Source organism: Gavialis gangeticus, unplaced genomic scaffold (assembly GCF_001723915.1).
Source record: "Gavialis gangeticus isolate Ggan-Ray unplaced genomic scaffold, GavGan_comp1, whole genome shotgun sequence".
Classification (NCBI taxonomy): Eukaryota; Metazoa; Chordata; order Crocodylia; family Gavialidae; genus Gavialis; species Gavialis gangeticus.
This window is the reverse complement of record NW_017729033.1, coordinates 99422757-99441655: the sequence shown is the minus strand read 5'-3', so window position 1 is coordinate 99441655 and position 18899 is coordinate 99422757. Positions and strand designations below refer to the sequence as shown.

The following is an 18899-nucleotide window of genomic DNA, read 5'->3' as shown; positions in this document are numbered from 1 at the left end:
AAAAAAAAAAAAAAAAAAAATGGGTCAAAGACATAGGAAATATGGTTCCAAGTGTGTACCAGTCAAAATTGCACCCTTTCTCAGAATTTAGAATTGGCAAGTTGCTCAACATACATGAACTTGTTGCATAACAATGGAGAAAAACTGTTACTAGGAAGCTACAGAGATTTTTGTTTTGGAACTGTTTGAAGATCTTGACTGCTATCAAAGGAAGGTGTTGAGAAGCTTAGTACTTCATTAAGAAGAAAAAAAAAATCTAGATTTCTCCCATAAACTGCTGGGATTAGTGAATGTACATTATTGCACACAGTGACAAACAGCTGAAACCAAGATGCTATATTTACTGCAATATATATCACCTCCATAAACTGGACACTGTAGAGATAAACTTACTCGGTGAAAAAAACAAAGCTTAATGAACATTAAGAACCTCAGGGTTTGGGATCCAACTCCCATTGAAGATACGGGAAAGATTCCCAAGATGGGCACTGAGTCACAGACCCCAAGAAAGAAAGGCTAATCTAAAGTATCAGGCATGGGACTTGGAGTCCTAAAGTTTGGATTGTATTTCTGGTTCTGTTACAGACTTTGCCTGTGATCTTGGAAATATGCACAAACACAAACCAACTCACAACTACCTGTAAAATGAACCAGCTCTAATTGTTAGATCTTTCTAAAAGGAGACAGAGAGAGAAATGTAAAACTTATTTTGGCAATGTCTGGAAAGCACTTTTAAGTTCCTCTAGAGGAAGTCTGAAGAACTAGTATGATCTCGTTTGGCTTGCTTACAACTTTCCAAACAGCTGCTCATTGCTTTGAGAAATAAAAGCTAATACAGGGGAAAGACTACAGTTCCAACAGGAAGAACAGCCTCTAAAACAAAAATGGCTTTCCCTACCTAATACACTGTATTCATTCAAATACAATCAATGGGGGGCGGGAAGGCTCATCTTGGATTTGAGTACTGGCTGAGGCAGGCAGTTGTTGCAGTCCCAGCTCTGGGGCCAGGGCAGCAGCAGAAGTCAGCCAAGCTGCTGCCTGCCCCATATCAGGGTGGTGTAGGGAAAGAGGTATGTGGTGGGAGGTACCCACAGAAGCCTGTACATCTGGGGGGCCACATGCAAGAGACCTGCAGCATGGCTTACGGGGAGTGCAGGGGAGACTATGCAGCCTGATGCTTACCTTGCGCCCCAGCTTCAGCTCCAGCCCTGACCTGACCTGGCCTGGCCTGGCCTGGCCTGGCCCAGCCCAGAGCTGCTGCCATTGCTTCTGGCTGGCCAGGCTGGGCCAGCCCAGGGCCAGGGATACCACCAGTGCTGCCCCAGAGCCACTACAGATGTTAAGTGGCATGGGGCCAAATGGCTGGGAGGCAGGGGTGGAAAGGAAAGCAGCAGGTGGGCAAGAGGCCAAGGGAGGGGCAGGTAGCAGTGTGGGCAAGTGGCTGGGAGGGCACACAGCAGGGGGGCAGATGCAGGCACAGGGGGCAAGGGGTGGAGGTCTGGTTGCTTGCCCCCACACCACTGCTTTCCCTGCTACAGTGGTAGATGAGGGACAAATTTAAGAAATTAATTTAACATGACCACTTAATAATTAGGTTCTATACATGGAAAATAATAAGAAATTGTCCATGTACAGAACATAATTATTGGGGGATTGTCTTAAATTCAAAGTCATCTTGGATTTGGGTAAATACAATACACTGTACTTATAAAAACAGAGAAGGTAAATAAAAAAGGCTTAGTGCTGACTGCAAATGACAATTAGTCCGCATGACCAATTACTGCTGTACAGGTTGGAAAACATCAAGCTCCATTTTCAGTTAATGCTCAGAGGAGCCTAAAACAACATTCAGAACAGTTTCCTTATTCCTTACATGAAGGGTTTTCAACCTTTTTAAATAAGTGTACCCTCAGCGGCCACCTTTTTAATAAGTGTGCCCTCCTTGGGTGGCAAGTGGCTGGATGCGGAGCGTCTGCGTGGCCCTGCTCCCGCTCCGCTCCAGCCCTGCTCCTGTGAGGCAGCGGCGCAGGGTGGTGGCGCTCTGTCCCCGCCCGCCCCCCATACTCTCTGGGACCTTTCGAAGTAACCCCAGGGTTACCCCAGCATACCACCAGCTGACAACCCCTGCCTTATGTCAACTGATTTAATTTAGCCAAGAGTAAAAAACACTTGAGGCTACTAGGTTACAAAAATGCTGTATAATCACATGCACGGCATTCTTATCCACCACCTTCATGCAAGACATGTCAGGGGCATTTTTGTGAAAGCTGCCATAGTAATGCAATAATGAACTTTTTAAAGGGTTTTGGCAACATGATACATGTGGTTCTGGAGTGCCAGGGGCCCTTCGCATTCCACCTCATCTTTTACTGTAGTCTTGGCACTCATATTGCATCTATTCCTCACTAAGACCGTATGCCCCATCACATGCCGTTCCTCAGATGGATAAGATAGATAGGTAAGTTGTATATATATGCATTTGATAGATGAATCGATAGAAATAATCTATTACATCACATCTTACCACATCCAAGTAGAGTCAATAACTCAATATACAACCTACTTTAAGTGATCAGAACTGCTCAATAACAGCATTTTCCTTGGCTAGACCAGCCATGTGGAAATACTGAATTATTACTGTCTGTATTACAGCACCTCCCAAGCCCAGTTGATAGGGGCCCCACTGTGATGGGTATGGGCACAAATGTATAAGCCTGCACCCCAAAAACTTACATCCCATGTGGTTCTGACAGGACGCAGCCCTTAGAGCAGAGGTCCATCTGAACACATCTGACTGTAGGACTGGGGCCCAGCATTAGGTTGTTGCTGTAAATGCATATTTCTGAAGACAGCCAGGAGATAGAAGCTTACTCCATAGGTGCTCTCCAGCTTTAGACTGCACAGCAGCACTTGGGTCAATAATTTGGCTGTCAGCTAAGCCAATCGGAGCTCTATGCTCAGGAATCTAAGGCTTTGCCTTCATTGCTAAAAAAGGTAAGTTTTTGCTGTAAGGTAACTAACCCATTTTGGCCAGGTTGCTGTAAATTCTTGGAGAAGGAAAGGCTCTGTAGTTTTACCATGAGATAAGCCAGGCAAGATCATCCACTGGTGGGAGCTGGGTGCTGGCCCCACCTAGATACCTCACCATAAACATTTTAAATGCTTCATCTCCTCCAGGATTGTACAGAGGGAGAGCTGATACAAGATAATCATCCCACTAAAAAAAAAACAAAAACACAATACCCCCCTCCCACCCGCCTTACTTTTCCAACACATGCCTTTTGTCCCCACAGCAAAGATAACATAAGAAAAAGAAAAGACTGGCTAAAAAGCTTCAGAGAGAAAAAAATAGCATGATCCCTAAACTAATGTTGGGAGGGGGGCTCTCAGGACTATATGGTGATTTGCCATTAGATCAGAAATAGAGTAGGAAATGTAGAAATAAAGGAAATTGTTTATACATTTTCTGGCATCTATTCTACTATTTTAACTACAAAGCTCAACTGATTCTACAACACGTGCAGTTTAATCAGAGAGAGAAAAGCTTCCTTAAAAAAAACAAAACAAAAACACAACTTTAGTATATTATTGTGCAAATACCACGTGTTTCTCATGATTTCAAGTAAATTATTTCAACAACAAAATAAGGAGCATAACCAAAGCAGTTCCATAAAAGAGACTTCCCCAGAGGAGAATATACTTAGTCAAGAGACTGCAGTAAACTGCAAACAACAGGCACCTGGTTCTGACAAGCAACTGCAGCGCTCAGCACCCCCCAGAGAGAAAAAGGGAGGAGAAATCTGGGGATACAGAACCTTAAAATGGAAATGTGTACAGTAACTAACGCTTGTTGAAGACCTAGAGACAGTATTTCTGTTTCTCTGCAGTCATCAACATGGAAGCCTCTGGACTGCATTACTGCAAAACAGAGTTCCTCCACATCTACTTGCAGAGGACTAATTCGCCCTGTTCCACCTTATAGCAAGATGATAAGGTTTTGACAACAAATCCAGCTACTGTTTCTGATTGGAACATCGCACACCTCCCCCCCCCCAGAAAAAAGCCACCAACTGAGGCAGAAACTTCACAGCATTTGTTAAAACAATACTATTAGGTCATTAGTGCTGTGCTGAAAAAACATTAAAATGACTAAACTGCTGTTTACTTTATGTAACGATAAATATGCCCCATATTTTTTAAAGATGTTAAGGGGGAGGGAAACCCAGTATCTAGAAAACCAAAGACAGCAGCTAGTAAAAATGTTCAATGACACAACAGAGAATTATTTTTTACTAGGTTGCATATTTCCACTTAATGCCCCCCCCACAACAAAAAACCCCAAAACCCATAGCTGCTGTATTGTTCTGATACAAGCATGCAATGAAATCACTGCTAAGCAGATGCAAACCTGGATGCAAAGAAATCACAACAGCTTTTCTCTGACAATCCAATCTTCCTTGTTTCTAAGGCCATTTTAAAGAAAGACTGCCCCTGACATGTCTGGGTGAATCTATGTGGAGCATCAGGTCACCTCTAGCTGTCTTCATTACTGTACTATAGTCCTCCATTACAGTAAAGTGATGGGAAACACCTACCTAACTCAGCTTCAGACACACTGTCAAAAGCACAGAGCTGTGATTCTCAATCAGTGCACTGTTATGTTATACAAATATGATTCACAAGATGGACCCAGAGATTTTGCATACAATGAACCTATGCTAACCTGCTGTGGTCTTTTCTCAACTCTGCTCCAGAAGAAATGCTGTAATATTTTGTCATCATCAAAAAACAAGGGAAAACTAAGCCTTGGCATGTTTTGACGGGTGACTCGAGTCTCCACAGACTGAGACCCAATGGCACAGAGGGTATAAGTGCCTCTTAGAAGTAAATGGACCTATATCCCTTCAAATACCTCTGTAGCTTCATCACAGCCCCTCCTCTGCCACAGGTGGACGGGGACATCTTAGTAAAAATTAAAACAGGAATGCACAAAGGAATACCCTTTCCTCCCTAGCCAGATACACTGACCCCCTCATCTGATCTACAAGCCTTGCTACAGGCCACTTGAAGACCGCAAACCTGCTCCTGGGCTGGCATGCTCCGCAGGACTCCCAGACATTGAGCTGTTTGCTGGTAAATCTTCCCAGGCGCATCTCTTAGCGAGGCAGCGAGCCTGGCTGTGAGCTGACACCGGGCTTCCCAGCACCAAGCAGAACGGAAAAACTATGCAGAATGTCTCTCTGGGCAAAGAGGGAAAAAAGCTCTAATTGTACCCTGATGCCTCCATCCGGGAGAAACGGGAAACTCGTGAAACTATGAAAGCAGGCCAGAACTGGTCAGGATCCGGGTCATAAGTGAGCAGCAGAAGGACAGAAGATGAGGGCTGGAAAGGAGCACAGGAGCTCAGCTAGTGCAACCCCCTAATCAAAGCAGGACCAGCCCCAGCCAGACCGTCCCAGCCAGGGCTTTGTCTACCGCGGGGCTTCCAAGGCTGGAGACACCAGCAGCTCCCTGGGCAGCTTGAGCAGGGGCAGCGAGGGGAGGCGGTACCTTTGCAGAGGCAGGATCTCGCAAGCCATCCTGGACAGGCGGGGGCAGACGGCCGCAGGAAAAGGCTGGCTGCGGGCGAGCACAAGAGAGCTCCGCGCGCCGAGCGTGCCCCGGGCTCTGCGCTCCCACCCCGCGTTCCCGGGAAGCAGCTGAAGCCTCCAGCCAATCTGGGCGAGCCGCCGCCTGCCCTCCCCGCCTGCGGGGCTTCACTGCGCTGCCCAGCCCTCCAGGGGCCCTGCAGCCAATGGGCAGCCGCGTTCCGAGGCCGGGGGGCGGGTTGCAGCTAGGCCCCGCGTTTCAGTAGGGGACTGGGGTCGTGGAATCCTCTGGGCGTCACAGCGCGGGGCGGGGCTTGGCCTGGCCTGCTCCCGGCCCCGCCCGCTTGGAGCCGCACGGCGGCCACGGACCTGCTTTTGAGCCGGGGCAGCCTCGCCTCGCTTCGTGTGGGGTTGCTGACCAAGCGGGGAGGCTGTGCGTGTGTGGTGTTCCCTTCCAGCCCTGCTCCGCCCTGACTCTATGGCAGAAACCCCCTTACCATCTAACTGCATACAGCACCTAGTCGGGGTCCGCCTATCTCTCTCCGAGTCTAAATGCAGATCATAAATAATGACCATGCAGAGGCAGTGCATGTAATGTCAACCGGATTAGAGCCTGCCAGCTCTCGAGGCAAGAGAAATGGATAGGAAATGACAGTCCCCAACCAAAAGGATTTACAGTCTACAAATGTCCTCTGAAAATGCCATCTCATTCTTCTTCTAAAGAGCTCAACCCCAGGGCTAAAAGGAGTGCTCATACTTTGCACTGAGACAGGCGAATAATTCCATTAGCAAGGGCAGGTTTGCTATGTGGACCTGTGTCAGTTATATCAACGTCAGCTGTGGACAGACAAAGTGATCAAAATATGGGGTGATGGGGCAGGGACAGGGAAGGCAACAGATGCTGGTAATCTCACATCAGGCACTCCATGGTAGCTATTTCACATGTCTTGGTAAGTGGAAGCTAAACTTCAGTAACTGTTCACCTAGAGGTTTAACTTTCCCACTATAGCTTCCATTTGCTATAGCATAGGGATACATACCAAACAGATCCTGCAGAGCACCTGACGTATAGTCAGCTCCCACTCCCTTTTACCTCGTTACCATTTGCTCATGTGTCCATACTGTTAAGTGTAGTCTATACTAGAAAAGGTTTGTTGGTATAGCTATAACAGTGTATCTCTAAAGGCAAACCCACCTAGGGTAATCACAGCCAGTAACAGTGATATTGCCAGCTTAATTTACCCAGGGTCCTCAAATGAAGCAAGCTATTTCAGGGTGCATACATGTTGGCTGGTAAAGCACTGGACAATATTGTTTCTCCCAACTGACACTACTACATCAGCAAAAGTTTCTTGTATAGACCTGCTATTAGACACAAAGGAAATACTGCCTACCTAAGCAAGATGCCAAAGGTACATCTTTTCTAGATAACACACTGAGACAATTTAACCACAAAACATAGCCTCCTGCCTATTTACACTAATCTATTACCTAATAAGAAACTTGTGTTATGACTTTCTCATCCTGAATTAGAATAGCAAACTAAGCACCAAGATGGTTAGCCAGGTTAGTCTGAAGACAGGCAGAAGGTAGTGGGTGGCACCTTAGAGAGAAACTTTCAGAGAGGCAAAGGCAGACAAGGTTCTGTGGGTAAATCCAATATCTTTTATTAGACCAACTTAAATAGTTGGAAAAAATTCTTCTTAGCAACTTTTCGGGCACAAATGCCCTTTGTCAGGCTGAGGAAGCATTTGCAGAGAGGCATAAGCTTTTGTAAGCAACACCTAATACCATAGCATATGGTAGGTCGCTGCCTCTATAAAAGCTCATGCCTCTCTGAACCAGTTGGTCTATAAGGTGCCACCTTGCCCTACTTTCTACCTGTCAACAAATTAGCCTAGTACAGCTCCATGGTGCAACTATGGATATGTCAACACTGCAACCCCAGCACTCACATGTCGATAGCTGCACAACACCACAGCTTTACCCTTACCTTATTTGTTGTGCTTTATTTAGTATGATGAAGCCTTGACTGGGGCCTCTGGGCATTGACATGATGTAAATAAATAGTTTACACAGTGTGTAGGCACTTGGGTACAGTCTGCATGAGGTGGATCAGAGTACCCAGGAACTGTACATATCAAATGGTTGAAGGAGAGGAAATGGTAACAGCAGAGTTTGTTTTTACTGATGTTCCCAGTGTGACATTTCTGATGCTCCAAGGCTGCTCTGAAATGATGGGTGCCACCCTGACCCTTAACTTGTATGTTCCACGCTAAAGAAAAAGGCAAATTACCAGTTAGCTGGGTGGGAGGGAGAGCGGAGGGGAGAAAGGGGTGGTATCATTAGCCAGTATCCCTGCAACAGAGAAGCCTTGGGAAATGAGTTGTATAAAACCTACAACAAGATCCAGTATCAAAAGTTTCCAGGAATATTGAGGGACATATTCAGAATTTTTAGGGGGTAGGGAGGGGGAGTCTGGCACCACCATGAATTCCCCCCAGATCAACCACTTCCCACAGCTGCTGCACCTAGAATTAGAAAAAAAATATGCAGAAAAAGCACTATTGTGGGGAAATGAACAATTTGGCTCGACAGATAGGAAAGCTGCTTTCTGCCATTTTTTGCACTGAAAAAGGGGAAAGAAATTCCGACTGAAGGAAGGCATGGAGCACCCTCCTAGACAATTACTTCTATCAGAGTGCCTTAGGTGCTAACACTTTACTGATCTATTGAAGGGAGGAGGCAACCTGTGGGGTGCATGTCACAAGTGCCATGAGCAATCTCTGTATATGGCACATGGCAGATCAGCACAGTGGCTGATGGGGTAGGAAGCAGAAACCAGAGGAGCAAATCGTATAAGGGAAGTGGATTTGGAGTGGCACTCAGAGAGGGTCCAGTTAAATTGTGGCACATCTACCAAAAAGACTGGCTCCTACTGCTCTGTTGGATAATTCCAAAACAGCAATTCAACCAGTCTTGTAATATGGATTTAACATGGACACTGGAAGCATCAGCCTTAAGTCCCAGAGGAACTAGTCACAGGCTGAAAGGAAGCAGTGGCCAAAGTACATTAAGTACACGTTTAAAGCTCCCATGCAGATGAAGGTCACATGAATTAGTCATGAGCAGTGTCAGCTCCTCTGAGAACCAAAAAACTTTCACAGATTAGCAGAGATTTACTAGATTTCAGACAAGGATATCTAAAAACTGCTCATCCTGATCCCTCTCAGCAGGAGATGGAAGAGTTTATGTTTAAAAATCCAAGCCTGACCAAAACAATGGACTGTTATGCAGATGTGCTCTTAGGACCTAGACATGGAGCTGGGACAGGAAAAGGAGGTAGATAAACTGTGAAGTGGCTCTGCTTTAGTGGGTTAAGCTATTTGTTTAATGCTTGCTACCATTAAAAGGCATTATCAATGCTCTGTGAATTGTGTCAGAGCAAGTGCTCTGTTGCACAAGTCCATACCACCCATGTCATAGGAAAGGTCCTTTTTTTAAAACAGCAGCACCCTCTGCCACCTCAGATCCAGAGGGAAGCTATCTGACCTTTATCTCAGTGAAGTAACTGATAGTGACACAGAAATCTTTATGGCTTTCTGTTAAAATAAATGTATGTTTTTAACAAATGTAAGAGAGAGACGTTAATTTTCTATATACCATTATCATTTAGTATTCTTTTAAAAAACATCTTGAATATTTTTCTGACTTGCTATCAAACTCAATGACTCCTTCTTACTAGGCAGCTCTTTGAATAACCAGTATTGCTTTATTCCATTTCTGTAAAACTAAGTATTGTTATCCAGATGCTAAGTCAGCTAAAATAAATTGGCTCCTATATTTTAAAAAGGACTTCTCTGCATGGAGAAAAACCAACAACACCCCATGTGGAATAGCTATCATTGAATAGCTAAAGTGCATGAACCTAAACAATATAAAGGTCTCACTAGTGCAGAAGCAGAGTCTACAAGGATGGTGAGTGAATAATATATATGTGTTTACACTTGAGCTAATTTGAAGTAACTTCCCACTGGCTTCCGTATTCAGACAAGCTCTAAGAATCTGCTAAAATCCAGTGCACAGACTTTCCGGATAGAAAGCCTAACACCAACGAAAGTCAAAACATCAAGTCTAATACAAGGTTTCATAGCTCATCTTTCCCCACATATCCATTGGTAAGAAAGTTTAATGTCTATTAAATTCAGGCAGATTAAAAATGGGAAAAGTTGTCCTTTCACTAGAAGCCCTGGTTTCCCAAGGTTTTAATTATTTCTGGAGTAGCAGCAGCAGCCACGGTAATTCTAGGCTGGGAGATGTAGAGAAGGGTAAAGGAAGTACCATAGGACATGGACAACAGCCATCAGTCTCAAAGGCCAATACTCCCTGCTATTCCAAACTGGGGTAAATCCCACCAGGGCAAGCTCTGCTTTATACAAGTGCAACACATCTAGGCTAGTCTTTTGAACCCCTATGGCAGAATGCTACCTCTGTCTCTCCCTAAAAACTCTGCTATGTGACAATTTGGTTAACATGGTCCCTGCAGAGGGCAGACATCCCATCTCTTTAGGTAACCCTGAGTTGGATACATTCCTGAGGGAGGAGGGAAACCTGCTCCCTCTGCCTGTGTGACTGGTATCACATACCTGGGTGGGAGGCTTAGACTCCCTATTGTTCTAAGCAATGTCAGTCTACCCAGCAACCAGTGATGCACTTCAAATTGGTTGGCTGCCAGCCAACAGGTGCTGGCCTCCATTGGACAAGGTAAATGAGGAAATGGGGTCATAAGGTAAGGAGTGTTCAGGAGAAGGGGCAGTGGCCAGGATGACAACTCAGAGAGAGAAGCTGGATCTTCTGAAACTTGCTCTCTCTCTTGAAAATCATGATCAATGAACTGCTTGCCTCCAGAGGGAATCTCTACCTGCTTCTGGATGATACTTGTAAGCTAACTAGATATATAGCTTGCAGTAACTCAGATGCATGATCAGAGGCTACCTAGCCACCCTGTTTGCTCTATGGGATTTCGCTGATATTGCTCTACCCTGTACCCTATTCCAAACCCACTCCTTGTAGCCAATAAAGTTCTCTTTTATACCTAGTGTGGGAGACTTATTGGGAGTGGGTCTAGATTATGCCTTGGGGTCCCCTTGGTTCGGCTGACTCAGTGCTTCAGACTGAGGGAAGCACCCCAAGTTCTTGAAGTGGTTTGAGTACCCTCAAGGGCTACTAGGCCTGTGTTTCCCAGAGGGCACAGAGCCAGGATCAGTCCAGGCCCTGGGTGGTGGTGGCATTACTCCCAGGCTAGAGGGTGTGCTCCAGGAAGGGGGTTGGCCAGACGTGAGGCATCCCCAGGGAGGCACTTGGAGCCTGGAAGGTGGTTGGGTGCACTGAGGTGGGTGGCTCAGCACAGGAGCACCCCCTACTGGTTCCCTACACCCATGTCACTGCATCAGTGTAGTTACACCAGTACAAAACTTACTACTCCAATGTTTTGTCAATATCTGAATGATTTTTCACTTCATCACATAGGCAATAAGTGATTTATTTATGTCACAACCCGCAACCTCTGCTTATTTCATCAGAAACAGCCAAAGAACAGAAATCTCATCTGGCAGCTATTTTCTTCCTTTCCCAATAATTAGCTGTCACAGCAATAGGAGATTTGATCATAGATGTTTAGTCTAAAGCCAATATGCTACTTTGCATGGGGAATATCTTCCATTTTTGCTCTTTAGCATCTAAGAGACTGGTTCAGAGCTGGATGATTCTATTGAAAGCTCCTGCTTCTCTGAGTCAGTTAGTCTGTAGGGATACCACACCGTCCCACTTTCTTTCTGACTGAGCAGGGCTGGCCACCTCTGTGGTCTTTTACAGAATTAAGACTGGAAAAATGCATGTAAAAGGTGGGTATTGAATATCTCTTTCCATGTTAGTTGTCTGTCCTTGTTAAATTTATTTCCAAGTTTAGGCAAAATAAAATCTCTGATACAAGTTATATAGATGTCTCCAAGTTCTACTGTTCATAGCATCATAGTTGATAGCAGTGGCAGCACATTTCACCAACTCTTTGTTTTAATCATAGGGAATAAGCCTACACACCAATCTTCTCCAGACAGGGAAAAATGTTTGCAGAAACTTAATATAAAAAGGACTTAGAGTGAAACAAAATTCCATTCTTACACCATATGCAACTCATGTGAAAAGAGATTATAGAAAGATTATAGGTGCTATAGAAATAAAAACTCTCCTGATGGAAACAGTTTATTTTTTTGTATCTGTACAGCTCCTGTCATGTTGTGAGTGCTATGGCCAAGGCCATAATATTCCAATGAGGTTGCATAAGCTAGACACCTTAATCCAGAACCATATCCATATTTGAACAAATTGGCTTGTAATTTTTTTTACCATGATTTTGAAAAACAAAACAAAAAAACACTAGCTGAGACTATACATGAACCATTTCAACCCTCTGTATCTTATCCCCTCTAAAAACCCCTACAATATTTAGAGACTGAAGATACATTTGAAAAGGAAGTGTCATGTCAATCATTATTACAGCATTGCTTTCTCCTCTTTGATTCCTTTGAACACTGAACTGCACAGCAAGTATTTTTTTTTTCTCAGAGTATGAAAAGAAACAAGACAACAGAAGCTGTGAACAGCATATCACGGGGCGGGGGGGGGGAGTGCGGCAGAGGATATAATTGATCTTGTTAATGGATTTTATGAAGATGTGGCCGTGTCAGCCCCTTGGAAAGCTTTACACAGCAGATATCCACTACTGCCCTTCAATGTTACACAGACTGCAGTCCTACTGGAAAAAAATGAGGCTGTTCTGATGGAAACTGAAGTTATATGAAGTGTTGAGGGTAGAGAGTTCTACTCAGTGCTTCCTAAGCATTCCTCTCATATTTAATACATTATTTAGTAGTTTCTCCTTTGCAGAAACATGAGCTGTGAAAGCAGAGAGATAAGCTTCCCTAATCAGACTGCAGGTGAAAGTCTTATGCATGTTACAAGGGAAAATATGATAATATCTAGACAACTTTGGAACCCCAACAATTTATGGATGCTAACACAGGATATTTGCCTTTTTGTATAGGATGATTTGTGTATATAAAAGATAGTGATTAAATTTTAAAATTCTGGTGGAAAGCAGTCTCCATGTGCAGGAAGATTTGATTGCTTAAGCAAGAAGAAACAAAACACTGTGCATATAAAGCAAGAACATGTTTTGAAAATGTAGCTGTAAATGTCCAAGAAGATCAGACAGGATATTGCATTTAACAATTGCCATGGATTCACCCCAAAGCCAAGTTGCATTTGGAGCTAACCTTGTGACATGCAGAGGTATTCTGCCAAATTAGATTTACTTCTGTGGTGTTTAGTTTTTCTTTGCAGCTAGTGTGAAGCTGTGTTCAGTTTTGTCATTTTTATGCTTGTATGTATCATAGGATTTGATATAAATGTGCTTTTGTGATTTCATATTATCCAGTAAGGTATTTATCCCACACCCAAGATATATCCAGCTAGTATGCGTCTTGGGCTAGGCTGTTGTTCATCCTTCGAATTCAAAGATGACCATGATATCACTGGTTGGTTTAGTTTCTGTGAACATGTTAATGGCTGATCAGGCCAATTTGTGCTTTGAACCTTCTACAGCACACTGAGAAAGGGATGCTGCTTTGAGTTGCATGATAAACAGCATCCAAAATGCTGTTGTTGTGAGATTTATGTTGTTTGTGCTTCTGCTTTTCCTCAGCGCTCATAGATGGTACCTCCAGTATGGATGATTGTTCACCAGGTGGAAGAATCATAAGCGAGATCTTCCCAAGACTTCAGGTTAATATTGAAATATTTCATGGTTGACCTGAGGGAGTCCTTGAAGAATTTCTTCTGGCCTCCCTGAAAGTGCTTTCCCTCCTCTAGCTCACCATAAAAGATCTTCTTTGGCAGTCACCCATCTGACATCCTGGTGACATGGCCTGCCCATTTTATCGGAGATTTCATCAACAGAGTGCAGACGCTTGGAATGCCTGCCTGTGTGAGAATCTCAGTGTCTGGGACCTTGTCTTGCCATCAGTTTCCTCAGACAGACCATGTGAAAGTGGTTCAGCTTCATAGCATGGTATCTGTACACCGTCCAGGTTTCGCATGCATACATCAGGATTGGCAACACAATGGCTTTGTAGATCTTCAGTTCTGTTTCCTGACTGATGCCTCTGTGTTCCCACACATTTTCACATAGTCTGCTGAAGGCCATGCTTGCTTGATCAATTCTGGCATTGGTTTTATCATCGACATGAACTGCACGTGAAAGTGTATTGCCAAGATAGGTGAATTTGTTCACTGCCTGGAGTGTTTGGCTATTCACTGTGATGGTAGGCTGTATATAAGGCTGTCCTGGAGCAGGCTGGTGCATCAATTCTGCTTTCTTAGTGTTGATTGTGAGACCAAAGTTGTCACAAGCTGAAGAGAAATGGTCCATACTCTGCTGCATGTCAGACTCAGATTTGGCATTCAGGCAACAGTCATCAGTGTGGCAGGCTTACAGCAGACTCATGTCAGCGCCAGCATCTAGGTGGATAGTCTATGGGGAAAATGGCCAGTACTGTGCAGGAGGGGGCCTGCAGAAGGGCCTGGCCCTGGAGGGCTCCCAAAATAAAAGGAGCCCCTTAGCTGTAGCTCAGGGGTTGGGGAGAAAGAAGGAGCACTAGAAGTGCTATATGATAACCTCTCCACACCCAGAGCGCTGCAGGAGCTGGCCACTGGATAACACTGCCAGAGCTCAATCTGCAGTGTGGCAGTAGGGCTGGGGATCCTTCCTGAGGCAGGAGCCCCTGTGGAACCAGATGAAGCCACCAATGGCCAGGAACCTGTGGGGGAGAGAGCAGGTATCGGTACAAGAGCTATGACTAGCAAGGTGGGGGATGCATGCCTGATCAAGCAACTGCTCACTCACCACGATGCCGACAGGTACTCTGAGGGCAGTCAGGATGGGAGGCAGGCCGTCCAAGAAGCACTTGTGGGACCCACCAAGAGACGGAACTTGTTGGGTGCCCCTAGGGCTCTGTGCATCACACATGAGTGAGCCCGGAGTCAGAAATTCCTGCAAGGGCAGTGTCAGCCTCGTAGGGCCCAAACAAGCATGAGACAACATCTTATGAAGCACTGTGGCACGCGGCCAGGCACCAGCAGGTCTAAGGTGCTGGTGCACCCATAGTGTATCTGCACCTGGTGAAGTGTGTGGGAGTCACGTAAAATGCATTCCATTGAGCCTTGAGCATGGAATTGAAGTGATTAGAGGTGGGTAGCATTGGTGCTCTGCTCACCCGCACTGCCAGAGCATCTTGTATTCAGTTATAATTAAGTTGTACATTCATTAAGGTGAGAGAGCCTGGCCATATTCCTGCAAAGAACATTGTGGGCAGGAGTTTCAAGGGAATGAATGGCACCAGTGTCCGGTTCCAGAGCTGATCACCCAAAGCAGACCACCTAAGTGGAAAGAGATGAGGTGCAGCAGAGGAGGAGACTCACAAAAGAAATACCAGCAGAGACCCAGGGGTCAAAAAAAAAAGAAACATTGAACAACACCTCTAGGTAATTTTGAAAAAACACCAAGTCGTGGCAGACAGTAAGCCCCATATCACCCAGGTGGGCTGGACACACTAGTGGTGGTACTACAGACATGGGCCTGCCACAATCAGCATACAGATCATAAACAGTCATCATTTCCTGTAACTTTGTCTTCACCTTTAGTGTCCTCAAATTGAAGAGTTTGCCATTAGCCCTGTAACTGATGCCAATCCCAGTGTCATAGTCATGAAAGGCTGTGAGCATGGCAGAGAATATCATACTGAAGAAGGTTGAGGCCAACACACAGCTGTGCTTGACTCCATTAGTGACTGGGAATAGTTCAGATGACTCACCATCATCCACAAGGTAAGCAAGCATGCTATTCTGGAATTGTTGAATCATTGCAATGAATTTCTCCAGGCTATGCAGGGTGGTGGTGATGGCTGTTCAGGAAACAATAGCCATTCCCATTCATAGGTCATGTTTTCTCCTTGTATAGATTGAAACAATGGCTAACTAAATGGGCCCTTTTGGGAAAGGGGACTGACACACTTTTAGTCATTCCCACCTGATAGAGAGGGAAAACTCAAAATAATATTGGGCCTTTTTACACATGCAAGCACCACAGTACCAGGCACTTTGAAAATCACCTAATGCTGCAATGCTTGCAGTTGTATAATTGGCAAAATGTGTGTCAGCACTGAGAAAACTGTAGCTGCACACTTTTAAATTAAAACACATTGGAGGTGCTTTAGTTGAAAAGTGCACCACTGCTGTTTTCTGGTTGCTGATGCACATTTCGCCACTTATAGAAGTTCACGTGGCACAGCGCAGTTTGCCTTGGCTTGTGTGCAGAGCAGACTTGATTGACTCTGCTCCAAAGGAGTGGATCTCCGGCATGTCGAGGGACAGAAAAGTCTGTGTATAAATGTCCCATTGAGTCTGCTCAGCTCCCGCTCTGGGTGGCGGCATTGGGTGGCAGAAGGGGCTGGCTGGGGCACTAGTATGCTGAAAGTGCAGAGCCATGTGGCTAAGCAGAGGAGTCTGGCCACATGCTGGCTGTGCTGATCAGGTGTGGTCAGTGTCTATACATGTGTTTAATCACAATAAATCACCCCAGCATAAGTCAGCACTACCCCTGTCCCTGACTGAAGTTTAAATTCATTCTGATCTTACTGAGGTTTAAAATTAGTTTACTGTGGCTTAATACCATTGCATGTGTAGACAGTGACATTTTACTCTGCAGCTAATTAGTCTACACTGCAGTAAAGTCCATGTGTTGACACAGCCTCTGTGACAGAAAGGGCTAATATGATCAGATGTCTAATTATATCCAGTTCTCATGTCCAGATTTCAAGATGCCTGTTGAAAAAGTGGAGAGGATTCAAAGAAGGGCCTGAAAACAAATTCAAGGATTGGAAAGCATGTCTTACACAGAAAAGTTCAAGAAACTCCATCTATTAAGCCTGGTGGAGAATTTGAAGGTGAAAGCATCTTGGTCAACAACATTAATGAAATTATAGTAATGATAAAGCCCCGTTATAAATCCATGGTGCATCCACACCTTGAACACTGTGCCCAATTCTGGTGCCTACACCTCAAAAAGGATATAGAAGCCCTAGAGATAGTCCAGAGAAGGCAACAAGGACTAGTGGTATGGTAGGTCTTCCATATGAGGACAGACTAAAGAGGCTAGGCCCATTCAGTTTAGAAAAGAGATGCTTGGGGGGGACGTGATAAGGATTTACAAAATACTAAATGTGAAGAAAAAATGAATAGGGATTTGTTATTTACGATCTCTCACAATACAAGTACTAGGGGTCAAAAAATGAAGCTAGTAAGTAGCAAGTTAAAAACTAACAAAAGGAAGTTCTTTTTCACATAGCCTGTAATTAAAGTATGGAACTGATTGCCACTAGATGTTGAAGAATCAAACAGTTTAGCAAGATTCAAAAAGGGACTGGACATATTCTTGGAGGAAAAGGGCAACAGTAACTATTCAGCATGGAAGTTAAGGATATGGCCTCTGAATTAGAACTTTCTAGACTTTAAATGCTGAAGGCGAAAAATCAGAAACTGGAAAAAACCCTGGTCATACCCATTTTACTCTCCCTTTCAGCATCCACTCTCTGCCACTGTGTGACACAGAATACTGGGCAAGATGGTCCTATGGTCTGACCCAGTAAATGGCAATTCTTATGTTTCTATAAAGGAAGGCTAAAAACAGAATGAAACATTGTACTGGGGAAAAGCAAATGTTCACACACTTGGAGAACTAACTGGCAGGAACTCATAGGAGACAAGCCTAAATTAAAAGGGGAGCAGGGGTTAGGTCCAAAAACAGGCTATCCCAATGTGGAGACTGGTTAGGGAGACTATGTAGCAAAAGATTGTGTGGTTACACTGTAAGATCAACAATGACTTGAAACTTAAAAATAAGTCCTACAAAAGATGGAAACTTGGCCGTATTATTAAAGATGACTAACAGAGTGTCGTATGAGCATGTAGTGACAAAATCAGGAGGGCCAAAAAATAAAATGATACACAGCTAGTAAGGAAGATAAAACTTAACCAAAAAGCTTTCTATAAATATGCTCTGAGTAAGATGAAGACCCAGGAAAGTACAAGTGCCTGAATGAATGGGGAGGGGAAGCTAATAATGGACAATGCAGATAAGGCTGAAGGGCTTAATGCCTTTTTTATTTGAAAATAGATCATTTGTCAACTGACAAGCACATCACCAGCAAGGATAGGTTGCAGGTACTCAGCCCAAAGGAAGAAAAATAACAAGTTAGAGATTATTTAAACAATTATATGTTGTCAAATGAGCAAGATCTGATGGGATTCATTCTGGAATACCCAGAGATCTGGCTGAAGAACAGCAGACTGGCTATCCTTTTATGGAGGATGAGTAGGTTCACTAAGACTGGAAAAAGGGCAATAAAGGGTTTTTTTTTTAAACAAAAAGGATATAAAGGAGGGCCCAGGGAATTAGAGATCAGTCAGTCTAACTTTGAGACCTAGAAAGCTGGTAGAATGATGCTGGATCAAATAATCAATTTGTAGGAACCGATAACAAGATGATAAACAACAGCCAACACTGGATATATCAAGAACAAGTCATACCTAAACAACCCGATTTCCATCTGTAACAAAGTTACAGGCTTTGTGGATGCAGCCGGAACAGTGGATACAATATACTTTAACTTTAGCCACGTTTTGCCATCATTTCCTATGATGTTCTCATAGTTATTCTAAGGAAACACTTTAGATTAAACTACTATAAGATGGTTGTATAATTGGTTGGATGATTATACTCAAAGGCTAAACAGTAATGGTTCAGTGTCAAACTGGGAGGAGGTTCTGTTCCTGGTGCTATTCAATATCTGTATTAATGACCTGGGGCAGGGGTCGGTAACCTATGGCCTTGGCCTGGATCTGGTCTGCAGCACCATTTTATATGTCCTGTGGTGCAGGGGGGAGGGGAGGGAGTTTATTTTAGCAGTAGGTTTTGCCCAGGTGACAGTTAGGCAGTGGGAGAAGTGACAGTGCTGGTGGTGGTACTGTTGGGGGGAGTGACAACTGTGGCTGCAAGGGGAAGCAACGGTTCCAGTTCTGGCTCTAGATCCAGCTGCAGTGGCCTGCTGAGGTTGGAAGCAGCCAGTGGCAGTGCATAGAGGGTGCACAGGGGTGCATGTGCACCCCCTGACTGGCCGCACTTGCCACTTAGGTGAT

The 18899-nt window shown here is 44.5% G+C and overlaps 1 protein-coding gene across 6 annotated transcripts in view; it reads right to left on the bottom strand.

The window, feature by feature from the left end:
• Positions 1-18899, bottom strand: part of FAM13A (family with sequence similarity 13 member A) — a 261003-nt gene that overhangs the window by 69603 nt on the left and 172501 nt on the right. Inside the window, exons 1-2 of one of the 6 annotated variants that reach the window (XM_019526055.1) lie at positions 5551-5636; positions 5080-5383 (exon numbers count right to left, since the gene is read on the bottom strand). The exons of 3 other annotated variants lie outside the window; for them this stretch is intronic. In XM_019526055.1, coding sequence (XP_019381600.1) covers positions 5080-5153 — 74 coding nt within the window. In that variant the 5' untranslated portion in view covers positions 5154-5383; positions 5551-5636. Of the gene's footprint in view, positions 1-5079; positions 5384-5550; positions 5725-18899 lie in introns of those variants that run through there. 2 more of the 6 variants (XM_019526056.1, XM_019526058.1) reach the window with 2 other exon arrangements.